This window comes from Callorhinus ursinus, unplaced genomic scaffold (assembly GCF_003265705.2).
Source record: "Callorhinus ursinus isolate GAN/ISIS: 27379988/994484 unplaced genomic scaffold, GSC_fseal_2.0 scaffold12, whole genome shotgun sequence".
Taxonomy (NCBI): Eukaryota; Metazoa; Chordata; class Mammalia; order Carnivora; family Otariidae; genus Callorhinus; species Callorhinus ursinus.
This window is the reverse complement of record NW_027397074.1, coordinates 10,712,509-10,727,398: the sequence shown is the minus strand read 5'-3', so window position 1 is coordinate 10,727,398 and position 14,890 is coordinate 10,712,509. Positions and strand designations below refer to the sequence as shown.

Below are 14,890 nucleotides of genomic sequence, written 5' to 3'. Positions count from 1 at the left end.
CATGGAGCTCTGTCTGGTATTAGAAACATATTATTTTCACTATGTTCTTTTGTTTTATTTATTTTTTTCTGGGAAGAGATTAGATAAAATGGTAAAACAGACTATTATTTTTTTTAAAAAGGGAAAAAAGGGACACCTGGGTGGCTCAGTCAGTTAAGCATCTGCCTTTGGCTCAGGTCGTGATCCTGAGATCCTGAGATCGAGCCCCGTGTTGGGCTCCCTGCTCAGTGGGGAACCTGTTTCTCCTTTGCCCTCTGCCTCCTCTCCATGCTTGTGTGCTCTCTCTCTCAAATAAAGTCTTAAAAAAAAGAAAAAAAGGACTGGGAACAGAAAACAAAATATTCTTAAGGTTCTGTTTTGAAAAACCATGTTAACATGTTAAATATTTTAGAAATGGGGTTTATTTTGTGGCCAGAAGAATTATAAATGTATGTACTTTGTAAAAATATATCATATAATCTTAAAAATGAACTTGAGCCCTTCTCCTCTGAAAACTTTTACTAAACATATACCAGGAGACTTTTTGAGAGCCTTCGCAGTACCTCTTGCAACAACAAAGAATATTATATTCTTTAAAACCAGAAGCAAGGGGAGTTGGGTGGCTCAGGTGGTTAAACGTTTGCCATAGGCTCAGGTCATGATCTCCAGGTCCTGGGATCGAGCGCCGCCTGGGCCTCCCTGCTCAGTGGGGAGTCTGCTTCTCCCTCTGCCCCTCCCCCTGCTTGTGCTATCTCTCTCTCTCTCAAATGAATAAATAATAAAATCTTAAAAAAAAAACAGAAGCAAGAACTAGTTCTCTTCGTGGGGCAGTTATATGGTTTTAATTCATTTTTATTACCAAGAAACATTTCAAATGTGGTTTTATACCTTACAAAGTACAACGGGAAATTTGTATTGAGACTGTAGATGTAAGTTTCTTTAACTTCATTTATTTAAAGTTTATTTGTGAATTAGGTACTGTCTTTTTTTTTAAATTTTCTAAGCATTAAAAAATTACCCTAGAATCAATTTGAGAGAATATTCTGTAAATATTTGAGAGGATCTTCATATACTTCAACTGAATTGTTTCTGATTCATAATCCATTCGTTCTTTAAAGAATTTATAATAAATCTGGCATTTGTAGGTAGTGACTTAATAAGTGACATTACGTTTAGTACATAATGCAAAGTACAGATTGTATATTTGGAACTGATCTCTACCAACTCTGAATTCTCTTGTAGTCCCTATACCACAGGAAGAAGGTCAGACTTCATACAGAAGTGAACACGATATTAATAGCGCAGAGCACACCTGACTTTCGCTCCAATTAGCTTTATCGGTTTTACTGCAAAGAACTAAATATCCTGGATCAATTACAGTGATGTTGAGGTTTATCTGTTTGTACCCCAAATCAATTAATCTTTTCAGGAATTCATGTTCCTGGATGTCATCTTAGGCTAAAATGAAAGAGAGAGCCTTGGGCTGGATGGAGTTGTTCATGGACAACCTGGTCTTTAAAATAGGACTCAATAATCTGCCCCTCAGCAGAAAGTGTAAGCAATCCAGTAATATGCAGGAATCCCAAATAAAACTGAATATGGGGATTTTATGTGACTAGATGACCGTGCCTTGAATAGTTGGGATGATAAACCTACAGGGTCAAAATTTAAATGACTATGAGAAAAACCTTGTAGTTTGAATAAGTCAAAAAAATTTAGGAGTCAAAGCTTGATTTAAATCTTTTAAAATGATTAATTTTGAGTCACTTAAAGAAATGAAAACGTCATGTAAAACTAACGTGTCTGGTTACAAATAAATGGTAGCATACACATCTGTGTATATTTGAAACCAGTGTTTACCAGAAGCATCCGTGGTCCGCTGGAACCGGGCTGTAGGACCTGTTGGTAGTATTGAAGAAGCTGGAGTTCTGCCAGAAAAAGCAGGGTTAAACTGGTTCCTGCATGTGCCTAGATTCACTTCTCCAAAGACAGTAAAAACCTGCCAGGCCCTGGCTTTCAAAGATGGTTTAGTCATGCATGTGCAGCCCATCTGTTGGATGCATAAGGGATTTCCTACTCAGCTCAGCCCTGTAGCCACAAGCATGGTCGCTCTTTCCCCTCACCCCACATTCTTTAATTCTTCTCCCTCCCCACCTCGCCCCCCCTCCAGGAGTGTGCAGGCTCTGCAAAATGGGTGCATCTGATGCCACTCCAGGGAAATCCTTCTGTAGACACTGATGTGAGGCAAAATTATAGGCTTCTTTTGCTGCCTAGCTTACTTTCAGCATAGTTTGATTCAGTGATTCAATGAAAACAAAACCCCAAAGATTCAGTTTGCTAATGAAAAACATTTACACTATTTTAGATTTATTTAACCGAACTTTAACGTAGACCTTAGTGACCTTCAACCCCTCTGTGTCATAAAGCTCTCTGTGTTACATGGATGAACCTTAGCAGGGGCTTCATTCTCTCTCTCTTGCACTCCCTCTCTCCCTGCCCCTCTCTCTTCTCTGTCTCCCTCTCCCTCTCTTCATAAGGTTTAGCAGCATACGCTTTAATCTCAGTGGTTGTAGCTAGGGATAACCGTGGGAAGTATCCTTCAATACATCCTTGCTCTTTCCCCTTCCTCCTGCCTTGGTTTGCTGCACACATCCGCCAAGTCTGACCTTCCATCCTACTGTTTTCCAGCATGGCCTTTTCTTTAAAAAACAAACAAACAAAAAACCCGATGGCAGTTAATACCAGGTTTTGAATTCAGGGAGGTACAATTTCAAGTCACAAATTGCATACACAGGGGTGCCCATGTGACTCAGTCGGTTAAGCATCTGCCTTCGGCTCAGGTCATGATCCCGGGGTCCTGGGATGGAGCCCTGCATTGGGCTCCCTGCTCCGCGGGAGCCTGCTTCTCCCTCTGCCTCTGCCGCTCCCCCTGCTTATACTCTCTCTGTCAAACAAATAAATAAAATCTTAAAAAAAAAATCCTTTAAAAAAATTGCATACACAGATCATTGTGCTACAAGATATTTTACAGCCTGTTCATGTGGCATGCTGTTTTGGCTAGCTGGTGGTCTTACAGCGAATTTTTATTTACACATACATATTTTTGACACATCCAAATTCCAAAAAGATCAAAATGAAGAAAGGAAAGATTGTTTATGGTTTTCTAATCATTGTTTATGGTTTAAAATACATTCTACCGTGAACTTATGAACCACATAAGCAATTATTATTCTTACTAATTTTCTTTTCTCTTCATGCAGATTTATGAGAAGTATCAGGATTTGTATACCGTGGAACCAAATAATGCACGGCAGCTGGTGGAAATTGCAGCCAGGGATATTGAGAAACTTCTAAGCAATAGATCTAAAGCTCTGGTGGTGAGTTTAAATTGGATCTGCACATTTTATTATTTCCCATTACTTGTTTATTTTTCATACTTTATTTTCTTTAGTATGCTTCCTTTACCTTGGAGACGATGTCCATGTAACGTGTTCATAAAAGGTGAGAGATCACAGTTAAATTGTGGAACCCAAAATAATCAGTGTATTTCTAATTATTAGTTTATTTTTTATGTTAGATGGTTTTATAACCTAGGAACAGTGTATTTAATTGGTACATACGTCTCTTTATCCATATGTAAGTTATGAGGCATATTAATCATGTTTAAATCTATGATACAATGTAAAACCCACGAATATTGCCAGCAACCTTCAAGCTGCCTTTATAATCGTCTCTTTTGCTCTCACCCTGCCTCCCTGTCAGAGGTGGCCAAAACGCTAGATATTTGGTTACTCATTTGTTTTCTTTTTAAAAATAGATGTACCTCACATAAATGTTTTCCAAAACATAGTGGTTGTTAGTTTGCTTGTTTTTCAGATTTATTAAAATCCTGTGGTAGTGTAGGTAACCATCAGCGACCTGCTTTCTTCCCTCAACGTTAGGTGTGTGTGATTTATCTGGGTGTTTGCACGTAGCTTTAATTCACTCTTATTCACAGTTAAAAATTATTTTATGAGGGCATATCTCAATTGGTTCACTTATTCTCTGTTGGCAAATTATTATTTGAATTATCTCCAGATGAGTGTTACTATGAATACTACCGCTGAATTTTCTTGAACAAGTCTCCTGGTACATAAATGCAAGGATACCTGTAGGGTGTTATATACAGGATAGGAGAATTAATAGACTGTAGGGTACTCACAAAGTATGAAAATTGTTTTCCAAAATTGTTGTATCAGTTTATACCTCCACCAGCTGTATATGAGTCCCCATTGATCTGTATTCTGGCCAATAAATGGCCATGTCAGACTTCTTAATTGTAGGCCATCAAATGGATGTAAAGTAGAACCTCTACTTCTTAGTAATGAGGCAGACATCTTATTTTATATCCATTCATCATTTTTGTTTCTTCAGTGAAATATCTGTTCATATCTTTTGCACATTTTAATTTTTTAAATTGATTTGTAGCTTATGTATTCTTGATGGTAACTCATTTAAGTTCTGTGTAATGCAAATATCTTTTTGTGTCTTGCTTGTGACTTGTCTTTTCATTGTTCTGATGGTGTATTTTGATAAAATATGCTCTTAATTTTAATGTAGTCACAGTCACCTTTTAAAAAAGTTATTAGTATTTCAGGGTGTGTGTTTTAAGAAATCCTTCCCTATCCTGAGACTGTAAACATTTCTTATATATTTTATTCTAAAAAGGTCTGTGTCTTTCACATTTATTTAATCTACCTGCGACTAATGTCAGTATATAGTGTTAGGTTGCGCTTTAAATTAAATGTTTTTCTAACCAATTTTCCCAGGGCTATGTATTAGCTTGCATTACCCCAGTGAGCTTCAATTATCAAGCTCGATTTCTGGCAGGCCCAGTCCCTCACCATATTCTTCAGAAGGATCTTGAGTATTCTTGAACCTTCACATGTAATTTTAAGTTTTAGATTCAGCATGTCATTATCCAAGAAAATCTTTCCTGGAATTTTGATTGGTAATGCATTGACTCAGAGCAAAGTGGGAAGATTGATATCATTATGGTATTTTGTCCTTCTATTCTTGCTATTGAGCAACTTTTTATTCTATTCAATAATATTTTAAAATTTCTTTCTAAAGTTTCTGTACATCTTTTGTTAGATATAGTGCTGGAGTTTATGTTTAGCTTCTCTTAGTCTACAAATCACAGCACTGTTACAAGAATTTGTCCCAGGACAACTCTAAATTTCCTGTTTACTTATCACTCACAGTTCAGATTTTTAGCTTACTATATTTTATATATATCTTGGCACTCAGAAATTTTGCCTGCTTTTTTGGCACATATAAATCTTTATGTTCCTTAAAATATCCAGGATCTTGTTGTAACGTAAAAGGCGAGTTCTTTGGAATATTTAAAATGCCATATTGCCAGAAGTTGAAACATTTAATTTTTAAGAAATATATGCATGAGTTATCCATGGTAAAATAAGTTTTCATCACTGAAAGATTCAAAGCATTCTCTTCCATTTTGCGTTTCTGAATATCATTTTTATGCATCATTTACAAATGTAAAGTGTGTTTTCAATAAAAGTTTAATAAAAATAAGATATGTACTTTCTACTTAAGTGATTAATATTCACTCAATGACAATGGAAAAGGATTCCAATTTTATTAATTTTTATCAGCTTACCTTTTCCTCCAAATGTAAGAAGTAGATAAATCCGGACATCAGAGTCCCATGAAAAATGATCACAGAATGAAATATGATGTATCTTGCCTTAATTGGATTAAAATGGAGTCTATTGAGACTTTCTTTTTTATCATTTGGAATTGAAGCTCTAGACACCTGGTACATTATTTGAGTCCTATGGGGCATCAGTGACTATCCTAAATGTATGAATGGCAGAATACAGAAATCATAATGACTAATTAAATGTGGAATTAGTTAGATTATATGTCAGGGAGGAAGAGTCATGTTTGTTTTCAGACTAAATTCTTTATTTAACTTTTTGGACTCTACAAAAACAGAAAACACATTATTTCAAAGGGAAATGTTTTGAGACTAATTGAAAAACAGGTGCTACATTGTGCTGTAAATGAAAGCAAGATGGCATTATTAATTAACTTCTATTTTTGTTGTAGGCTTATACTCAGGGTGACTTCTTGACTAAAAGAACTTAATTTATCTGGGTGGGATGCCAATGTAATTCCACAAGTAAATATACTGGAAGATACGTGAATGTACAAATTTGAGGTAGATAAAATTTAATACCAGTTAGACCTTATGAGTATTTACTAAGTAGCATTATCTAATTATTTCTCATAGTAATACTAAGCTCTTGACATCATTATTAGTGTCATTTTTTCAGTGAGAAAACTGAGTCTTTGAGAAATCCTCTGACTTGCTCAAGGAAATTTATCTAATAACTAATGTATGTCAGTGCTTCTTAAATTTTAATGAGTGTTAGTTCACCTGTGGCTCTTGTTAAAATGTACAAGCTTATTCAGTGGACCTGGCTAGAGATGCTACATTTCTAATAAGCTCCCAGGTGATACTGATACTTCCAGTATAAAAACTATACTTTGAATTAGCAAGAGTGGAAGAGCATTCAAATTCAGGTGTGTCTGACTTTAAGATCTGCATTCTTATCTACTATACAAATATATCCTTTGGCCTGAAAAAAGTGTATAATCATAAAGAGGAAGAAATGAAGGCTAGGGAGTTTGCTATAAATTACTGTTCATTCAGATTGATTAAGAATTGCACCACTAGGAGACGAACCATGAGAGACTGTGGACTCTGAGAAACAAACTGAGGGTTCTAAGAGGGGAGGGGGGGTGGGGGCATGGGTTAGCCTGGTGATGGGTATTAAGGAGGGCACGTACTGCATGGAGCACTGGGTGTTATACGCAAACAATGAATCATGGAACACCACATCAAAAACTAATGATGTAATGTATGGTGAGTAACATAACAATAAAAAAAAGAATTGCACTACTAGGTATTTACCCCCCCAAAATACAAAGGTAGTGATCCAGATCCAGATCCTGTACCCCAATGTCTGTAGCAGCAATACGCACTATAGCCAAACTAAGGAAAGAGCCTAGGTGTCCATCAACAGATGAATGGATAAAGAAGATGTGGTATATATATATACAATGGAATACTACTCAGTCATCAGAAAATGAAATTTGCAACGACGTGGATGGAACTAGAGGGTATTATGCTAAGCAAAATAAGTCAACCAGAGAAAGACAATTATTATATGACCTCACTCATATGTGGAATTTAAGAAACAAAACAGGGGATCATAGGGGAAGGGAGGGAAAAATGAAACAAAAGGAAATCAGAGGGGGAGACAAACCGTAAGAGACTCTTAACCATAGGAAACAAACTGAGGGTTGCTGGAGGGGAAGAGGGTGGCAGGATGGGGTAACTGGGTGATGGACATGAAGGAGGGCCTGTGATGTAATGAGCTCTGGGTATTATATAAGACTGATGAATCACTGAACTCTATCTCTGAAACTAATAATACATTATATGTTAATTAATTGAATTTTAATTAAAAAATAAAAGGAAAAATTCCTAAGATAGAAAAAATAAATAAACAAATAAATAAAATCTTTAATGGGTTAGTAAAAAAAAAGAATTGGATATTCTAGTTGATAGAATATTCTGGAAGGCTATGAATTTTTTTAAGTGACTCCTATGTCAATTAGCCATCTTCAAAAAATGACTCAATGAAGTAAAATATACAGGAATTGAATAATTTTTCTTTTTTATTTGAGTGTGAGAAAATTTTAAACCTCTACTCTTCTACAGTATCAAGATTAGCAACCTAAGATGAAGAATTAACTTGAATTGGTTGTTTACTTACATATCTACTAAAGAAATTGCCAGTTTGGTTTGATAATTCAGTTTTTTGTTGTTTTTTTTTAAAGAACTGGAGTTTTTTTTCTTCCTTCCTTTCTTCTTTCTTTCCTGCTTTCCTTCCATTTAGTGGAATGATTAATTTTCAATATCTGCGATATATTTTATTATGCATGCATGTACACAGATTTTATGGTTTTGAACCTTACATTTTAAAATCAACAGCTTGCTGATTTAAAACTAATTTTATTGCTTTTTGTTTATCTTGCATTTGTTTGTAGTTTGACTCTAAACTATTCCTACCAAGATTTTCTTTTTTTCAATTTCAGCATTGATTTTGACATTTTATTCACACTCATTTTATGCTGTGGTCTTTTTATCTGTTCCTTCAACCAGCCTTAGAACTGAAAGAGAAATCAAAATAAAAAGTTTTAGTTGCTTTTGTCCTAAAACTATGTGTTTTATAAAAGCAAAACAGATTTTTGCACTTAAATAGTTGTGTTTTTGTTTTGTTTTGTTTTTATGACCATATAAAAACATGTTTCTGATGATTGATATTCATTAGGCTCTTACAGAAAGCCTGTGAAGTAGCACATTGAACATCTACTTATTCTTGTTTTATAAATGAGGAAACTCAGACAAGACCAGTGTCTTGTCCAGGTAACATGAGGTAGTGGTGGAATTCAATTTTAGGATATCTGTCTACAGTTTTTTTCCCCCTCTAAGCCCACATTAGTAATTTCAACTATTTTTAAAAAAATTTTATTATGTTAATCACCATACATTACATCATTAGTTAATTTCAACCATTTTATTTCCAAAATCACCTGCTAAATGACTATTTTTCTGGCACTTGTTACATCTATGTCTCAGAAAATGGCTCAGTGTGATGATTATTAACATTAATCCACATTAACATTATTAACTGCTAACATTATTGCATTATTCTAAAACAGACTCCAATAAAAGAGTGTTTGCAAGCAACAACCCCCTCCAGAAGAAGACCCCAAAACCTCCAAACCCCCCCCAAAACCACAATAATCATTTAACATTGTTACCAACCTGCTCTAGGCTGAAAAATCTGCAACTGTACATGAATAGTTCATGGGAGAAAGCTCTTCAACAAAATGATCCAGCTTCTAGTGGTACCTTCTGAAAGATGGAGGTGAATGAAATCATTGGTCTCGTGGTTCATCAACTTGCACGGCCAAGGAGATCTGCTGAGTAAATGAAGGTTTCCAGGCATTTTGCTTAAAGAAAATAGGATCAAAATTATAATAACTGAATTTCTGTAGTGACACTTTTCCAATTATGGTGTATCCTGTCTCCCTCTGGTGTCCTGACAACTTTAATTAAAACTACTCCAATTTATTATAATTAAATTATATTTAAATACCGTGATATGCCCAACTCTTTTTTCAACCTTGATATTGAGTTTATGATTAGATAATGAAAAGAAGAATATGACAAATGTTTTCAATGACTCTTAAAGTAGGATTCTTCTTCTGGAAGGATTAGATTATTGTTGTTTAATCAAATTGTGTGTGTGGTTTTTTTTTTAATGTTTCTTTAGCTCCTAAACCCATAGTTCTGTCTCTCTCATGTTTGTCAGAAATGCCTCTAGAGTTTGCTAAAACGCAGATTCCTGGCCTTTATCTCTAGAGATTTTAACTTGGAGGTAAAGGAAGAAATTTCAGAAAATTGGGCTCAGAGAAGTGGTAAAGAGATACAGGAGGAAATGTGAAATTCTTGATAGACTCAAAGAAGAATAAAAAATATATTGTATTTGGGTATTAGGAGTCACTGGTTTACTTGTGTGAGAACAGATTCATTAAAATGTATTGGAATAGAATAAAGACTACACTGGTAAAAAGTGATTAGGTTGTGAGAAATTGTCAAGAAATTTGTGTTTTCATGGAATTTGGTAGCACAGTGCAAGAGAAAACATGGAGTACTATTTTTTTTTTTAAAGATTTTATTTATTTATTTGACAGAGAGAGACACAGCGAGAGAGGGAACACAAGCAGGGGGAGTGGGAGAGGGAGAAGCAGGCTTCCTGCGGAGCAGGGAGCCCGACATGGGGCTCGATCCCAGGACCCTAGGATCATGACCCGAGCCGAAGGCAGACGCTTAGCGACTGAGCCACCCAGGTGCCCTGAAACATGGAGTACTATTAAAGACTGTTTTTCTTTTCTGTTTGTTTTTGAGAATGGAGGGCATATAAGCATGTTTATAGACAGAAGGGGAGGAACCTATGACATCTGAAAATAAGAAAAAAAGTCTGAGTGTTGAAGATTGATTCTAAAAAAGCAGGCACAGAGAAGATCAGAGTCATGCGATTTATCTTTGAAAAGATAATGGTATTTTTCACTTGAGACCAAAGGGATATTATATATGAATAAGGACTTTGCAGATACAGAAAATCTGAAAGTCATACTGGATGACTACTTCTCTCTTGGTAAAGTGGAAGTTAATATTTTACACAAAGAATGAAGGGGCTGTGGGGTCTTCAGGACTATACTAAACACTTGGGAGATCAGAGTAAAAAAAGGTGAAAAGAGTCTGTTGTGGGTAAATGAAATGGCTGATAAATAAAACCTAGGGCCTTCCTAACATTGAGAAAAAACAGAAGGCATAAAATACCTTCATATTCTAAAAATGAGGTCCTAAGCTGCATATGAATTTGAAAGAGCTTTCAGAAATATGTGTGTGTGTGTGTGTGTGTGTGTGTGTGTGTTTTGACCATTAGTCCAAAATTTATCTTGCAGTTATAAGTTTATCCAGATTGATGAGAACGAGAGAAATTACTTTGGAAAACGTATGGCATGTTGTGCTATTTCTGTGTTCCCAGAAGAAAAGTGTGCTTACTCTTCTCTTTAATGTTAGTATAAATGTCTTTGTGAGGATTACTCAGATTGCTTATACATATCCCTTTGACTCTGAGTGGTAAAGGGACCAGGTAGTCCACTATTTGTTTTGCAAAGCTGAGATTACTTTTATTTATTTGGATTTGATACATACCTCCAGATGCTAAAAAATGAAGTGCTGAGGCTAGACATGCTGGCCTGGTGGCTGAGCCATGAAAGGTGGCTTCGTTGGGTATAAGCTCACACACAGCAGAGGTAGGCCTTATGGGACAGAGCTGGTCTGTGCCTTGATCCAATAGGGCTTCCTGCCAGTGCCAAAGCCAGTTTAGCAGAAAGAGGGTAGATGTGCCCTCCTGGATGGGAATTGAGGGGTAGGGCTATAAATGGTAGCCAGAAGTGTGGCATTGGAGTTGTATGAACTGCCTCGCTTCAAACAATGCGGAAAGCACCCTAAGGGGAACAGATCAGTGTTGAACATTCGCCACTCCCAGAGAGGACCAACACATAATTACAGTCAAGAAAGGGCCTTCCATTGCCAGCTTCTCATAGTGCTGTTGCTAAAATCAGCACCTGTGAGCTGGTAAGCCGGGTCCAGAGGGGATCAGGAGGAAAAGCTCAGAGAGTGGAAATAGAAATCTCCCACACTCCTTAACCTGAAACTCCTGAAGTTTCTCAGCCCGAACCAGTTCCAAGCTGAGAATGGGACTACTAATAAATTTTAAGCTAAGCTTAGACTTTTAATTTTTAGCCTTGATTAGATATTTTAGTTGATTAGTTGAGATTGTTTTTAGGTATGAAAATTGTGTATACAGTGCTGAATGGAAAAGTTAGGGAATATGTAAGGATTAAAGTTGTGTTCAAAAATGATTAATCCTCAAGCCAACTAACGGGTGATTTAAACAGATAGCAGGTTTATTTTCTCCCATGTAACAAGAAATCTGGAGGTAGGTAGCTCAAAAGATTTCCAGAAGTCCCATTCTGTTATTTCTGTGTCCATCTCACTTGGTAATCCCTGTCTACAAAAGGAAGTATGAAATGTGGTACCTTTAATTAAAATGTATATACAGCCAACTGGTGTCTACATGAAGACGTTTTCAAGATTTAGTGTGTGTTTTAGGGAAGAATGTTTAGAGAAAATTCATTTTAAAGAAGCAGAGGAAAGAGAGGAAAACATTGCTGGTATATATGAATGTATGTATGTATGTATGTATGTATTATATAGAGTCCCCCTCCTTCAATAGTAATGGTTATATGCACAATCAAATTAGCTTTCTGTAACAAGGCTTGGCACAATGTGAGTGGTATTAGTTGAAAGGACTGTCAAATCCATCTTGGGTTGAAGATTGGCAGAATACATTGTGTATACTTAGGAATACTTAAGAATTAGTTGGCGGTAGTTGAAATATTTGAAATCGTGAACCAGGGTCTAGGATGGTCAAGAATGACAAGTTCAAGAGAGTAGACATTTTTATGTGGATAAAGTGTAAGTTTATAGGGAACATTGGAGAAACAAGAAATTGTGGTAAATGGTGGAAATTCTAGTGATAGCAAGGTTGAGGCATGAGTGAGTGAGCAGGTTACTTAGATGGAAAAGAATGAGAGTTTTTAGAGTTTTAATAGTGCTGAGCAAATTAATAATTAGCACTTAATGAATATCTGCTAAGGTCCAAACACTTTGCTGGGCTCTTCCCATATATTTCTAACACAATTTATATTCTGCAAAGTTGATATAATTATTTTCATTTTCAGATGAGAAAGGGAAAGTTCAGAGAATTAAAAAATTTTGGCAAATAGTTCAAAACCACTTATGTATATCTACAAAATATTTGGTGTTTCCTGTGTACCTCTATTAGTTTAAAAACTTACTATGTTAACTTGTTTAATCTTCACAGTGCATTGGAAAACTCACCTGAAAGTCAGAAAAATTAAAGGTCTTGACCAAGTCTTACATAGAGTGAGATATTTGGGCTTGAATTCTTGTTTTTAGGTTATATAGCTTTTAGCTCTGTGCACCATATTTCTCACCTCAGTGACATCTCAGTAATCTTAGCCAACATATATTTACGTGTCATTTGTCCAGTCAGGTTAAGTTTCTCTGTAAGGGTGACATTATACCTTTCATGGGGTCTCATGGTACCTTTGGATGTAACTACTGTAATGTCAGCATCTTCATCTCTTTTGGTTGCCCCGTAGCATCGAACACATACTTCAAACATTCATTTCACTACTAAATAAAACACAGGCATACCTAACCTGTGGAATGTCTTTCCAGTTAATGTTTTTGAAATAGAATGACTCTGGATTTTTGAAATCCAATTTTCACAGAGTAGACCGATTTCTCAGTAAGATATTTTTGTTTCTTGGTTTTATTTATTTATTTTTTGCTGATGCCTATAAGGCAACTATTTATATTTAGAGCCTTCAAACTCAATATTTTTTAAATAATGTGATATCTGGGAAGAGTCTTGATTTAAATTCCAAATGCAATTAGCAGCACATCAGAATCCTGTGTAGGTGCCAACCAAGGAGGCCTGCATGCTTTCTGTTGGCACTGAGAGGCCAAGCAGGGCTGATTGTTAACAGTCCTGTTTATCTTTTTGTCAGGAAGGAGTGTTTGTAGCACTTTACACTCCTCTAAGAGTTTCTTACATTTTTCACTGTACTTGGGCATTTGATAAGTGCATATGGTACTGTTTTACTTAGGTTTTCAAAAGTTGGTTGGGGGTGTGGATTGATACCAATACACTATGGATTTGTTTCCATTCAACGTAATAAATGATAGACTATCAGAATTTTCACTCAAAATATCAGATTTTTCTGAAGCAGATTACTGGCTTAAATGGGAGATGCCTGTATTTCTCAATGCCATTTGTTAATGTGTCAAATGGGAATCTCTAGCAATACCATCACATTTCCTCTCTCAGGTTACACACTTTAGGAGCATCTTTATGGGTTTTTAAATCTAATGTAATTATAACGATAGGAATTTGGGTCCAAACAGAAGGGATGGTGAAGCATCCAGGGCTGTGTTTAGGCCTCTTAAATGACACTAAGAGGGAAACAGATCCATATGCCCTGTAACTGTGAGGCTACTCTCTACCACATTCAGTAGTTTGATTTTTATCGTATTCTGTTCTGATTAATATATTCTTTAAAGGTTAGCAGTGAAGCGTTTTGAAACAACACTTTCTGTTGTAAATTGCTTGGTGGGAGAGTATTTTCTCCCTCCCTCATTCCATGAAGTAGTGTCTTCACTAAATGACTGTCTAAACAGAGACATTTTTGAAAGAAAGGTAGTTGCCAAATATCCCTTTAACTTGCAGAGCACGATGAATGGTATAGTGAACCTAATTTTTTAATGGAAGGTGTTCAAACAAGGAAAGGTTTCAGGCGACAGTTATAGTCTCTTTATAGGAAAAGAAACGTCTTTTGGAAATGTGATTTCCATAGTCTTGAGTTGCCTTAATTCCCTAGGATCCAAAAGTAATATTTAAAGTATCAGTAAGAGCCTTACTCTGTTGACCATTTGACAAGGTAATATATGCTTTAATAATGCGACACTTGAAAAAATTAGTGTAAAAGAGTGTTGGGTTTGTTGATTGCATTTAGGAAATGAGAATTTGATGCATGAAGTGACCTGCAAAGCTCATATAGGCAGGAATAACTATGTAATTTGTGCGGCCCAGTACAAAATGAAAATGTGAGGCCCTGCTTAAAAAGTGATTAAGAATTTTAAGATGGCAGCCAGAGTGTTATACCAGTTGGTGGGGTCTGCCTGAGTGAGCAAAGGGCTCAATCCGACTGCACAAGTGGCCCACCCATGAAGCTGGCCAGCCTTGCACACAGGCGATTAGTGGTAGGACTGGAACTGGACATGGGATTTGTCCAGTGCTGTTCATAGGATGATCGTCATCAATCTTTACCTGGTGACTTGGGAGTTTATGAAACCTATAGCGATTGTTAGAAGATTATCTCAAAGTGAGGCAAAAAAAAAAAAAATTCCATTTTTCTTTCTCTTTTTGTTTTATGAAATTACAAACTTGTCCCAATAGCATGATAGAACTGCTCTGATTTAAATGTGCTAGTATGATGTTTGGCATAAAAATAAATCTAGAGAAACCTGGCTAATCTAAGGCCACCCTCTTTGATTAACATAATAGAATCTGTAATGGGACTTCACAGCATGCCATAGATTTAAAGG

At 36.0% G+C, this 14,890-nt stretch overlaps 1 protein-coding gene across 8 annotated transcripts in view; it reads left to right on the top strand.

Moving 5' to 3' along the window:
• The window catches only part of CACNA2D1 (calcium voltage-gated channel auxiliary subunit alpha2delta 1), a 482,730-nt gene that overhangs the window by 108,383 nt on the left and 359,457 nt on the right, over window positions 1-14,890 (top strand). For all 8 annotated transcript variants that reach the window (XM_073898722.1, XM_073898721.1, XM_025873249.2 and 5 more), the window contains exon 3: window positions 3,240-3,356. In XM_073898722.1, the coding sequence (XP_073754823.1) occupies window positions 3,240-3,356 (117 nt within the window). The remainder of the gene's footprint in view (window positions 1-3,239; window positions 3,357-14,890) is intronic.